Source organism: Myotis davidii, unplaced genomic scaffold (assembly GCF_000327345.1).
Source record: "Myotis davidii unplaced genomic scaffold, ASM32734v1 scaffold1250, whole genome shotgun sequence".
Taxonomy (NCBI): domain Eukaryota; kingdom Metazoa; phylum Chordata; class Mammalia; order Chiroptera; family Vespertilionidae; genus Myotis; species Myotis davidii.
Window position 1 is genome coordinate 11,973 of NW_006282196.1, and position 1,500 is coordinate 13,472.

Sequence of the window (1,500 nt, forward strand, 5' to 3'; positions counted from 1 at the left end):
GCAGGTGGCGGCTCAGAGAAGGCCTCTCGGGCCGGGGCCGCCCCCAGCCGGGGTGAAGTGGGGCCTGCAGGTCTGCCAGGCCGGGCTCCGGCCCACTCGCGGAATGGGGGAGGGGAGCACGCAGGGGCCGCCCCAGCTCACTGCCACCCTTCCTGCTGCAGAGGGAAGATGTCCGGGCCCACCGCCCCCGACGAGGGAACCACCTTTGAGAACCTGTGGAACTCACTGTGAGTATTTCCTGCCCCCCCTCCCCCCCGCTGGCGGGCTGGGGTGCTGCCGGCCTGCTCCTGGGGACCCAGCTCTAAAGTCTGAGCGCTTCCTTCTGACCAGCCTTCAGAGGGGTCGGGGCCAGGGGAGGCCCAGGGGACAGAGCCCACTGTGACCCTCCCTCCTCCCTGTTCACACCGGCCCTGGAAGGGCAGCACGGAGGGGAGGAGGCAGGAGGGGGAGGGGAGGCTGCGGGCATGAGTCCCTGGGACTCACGGCGGTGGGGGGGTGAGCAGGAGAATTAGGCTCCCCACGCCCCCAAGCCTGGGCTGGGCCTGGGCAGTCGGCTGACAGCGCTGCTTCCTGTCCCCAGGCCCCACAGCACCTACTTTGACCTGCCCCAGGCCAGCCAGGGCAGCAGCGAGGGGGTCAGACCCGACAGCACCTACTTTGACCTGCCCCAGGCCAGCCAGGGCAGCAACGAGGGGGCGTGTGGTGCAGAGGCCGGCATGGACTTCCACCTGCCGGGCATGGCCGCCTCATCTGTCATGGTGAGTGGGGTTGCTGCCAGCAGAGGGTGGGCAGTGAGGGTGGACCGTCCTGTCCTGGGAGCCTGCGGACACAGGAAACAGGCTCTCTGCGTGCTCTGTGGGGTTGTCAGGGCATTTCAGGGGCAAAACAGAAAATATATCAGCTCACATAACCCTCAGGTAGAGATGCCAGGGACAGGTGTGAACTTAGCTATGGCTGGATCAGGGGCAGGTGTGAACTTAGCTATGGCTGGATCAGGGGCAGGTGTGAACTTAGCTATGGCTGGATCAGGGGCAGGTGTGAACTTAGCTATGGCTGGATCAGGGGCAGGCGTGAGTCAGGTATGGCTGGATCAGGGGCAGGTGTGAGTCAGGTATGGCTGGATCCAGGTGTTTAAACAGGTGCCTCTCCTGCCCTGCTTTCCGGATGGTGGCTTTGCTCTCAGGCAGCCTCCTCTCATGGGGGAAGTATAGGCTCTACCAGCATCCCCCTCTCTGGGCCCTGAGTCCCTCAGGCCTGCTTCTCATTGGTCTGCACGTGGTCATGTGCCCACCCCCAGCCACCCCTCTGCCTCTGCTCTGCCTGGGCCCCTGGAACCCCCTGGGGGTCGGATGGAATGAGGTGACATGGGCTCCTCCCACACAGGACTGAGTTGTGGGGGAGGTGGAGGGAGGGGCGTGGCTGGGGCTGCAGGGGCCGTTGGGGCCACACCCCGCTGGCTGCAGGGCCTGAGGTCCCGCCAGCTGGGCATCCTGCTGGCAG

General features: G+C 65.9%; 1 protein-coding gene across 1 annotated transcript in view; it reads left to right on the forward strand.

Annotated features, from left to right (window-relative positions):
* Positions 1-168: 168 nt before the first annotated feature.
* LOC102773666 (tumor protein p73) overlaps positions 169-1,500 on the forward strand; it is a 51,256-nt gene continuing 49,924 nt past the window's right edge. Inside the window, exons 1-2 of the mRNA XM_015569975.1 lie at positions 169-227; positions 581-758. Coding sequence (XP_015425461.1) covers positions 169-227; positions 581-758 — 237 coding nt within the window. The remainder of the gene's footprint in view (positions 228-580; positions 759-1,500) is intronic.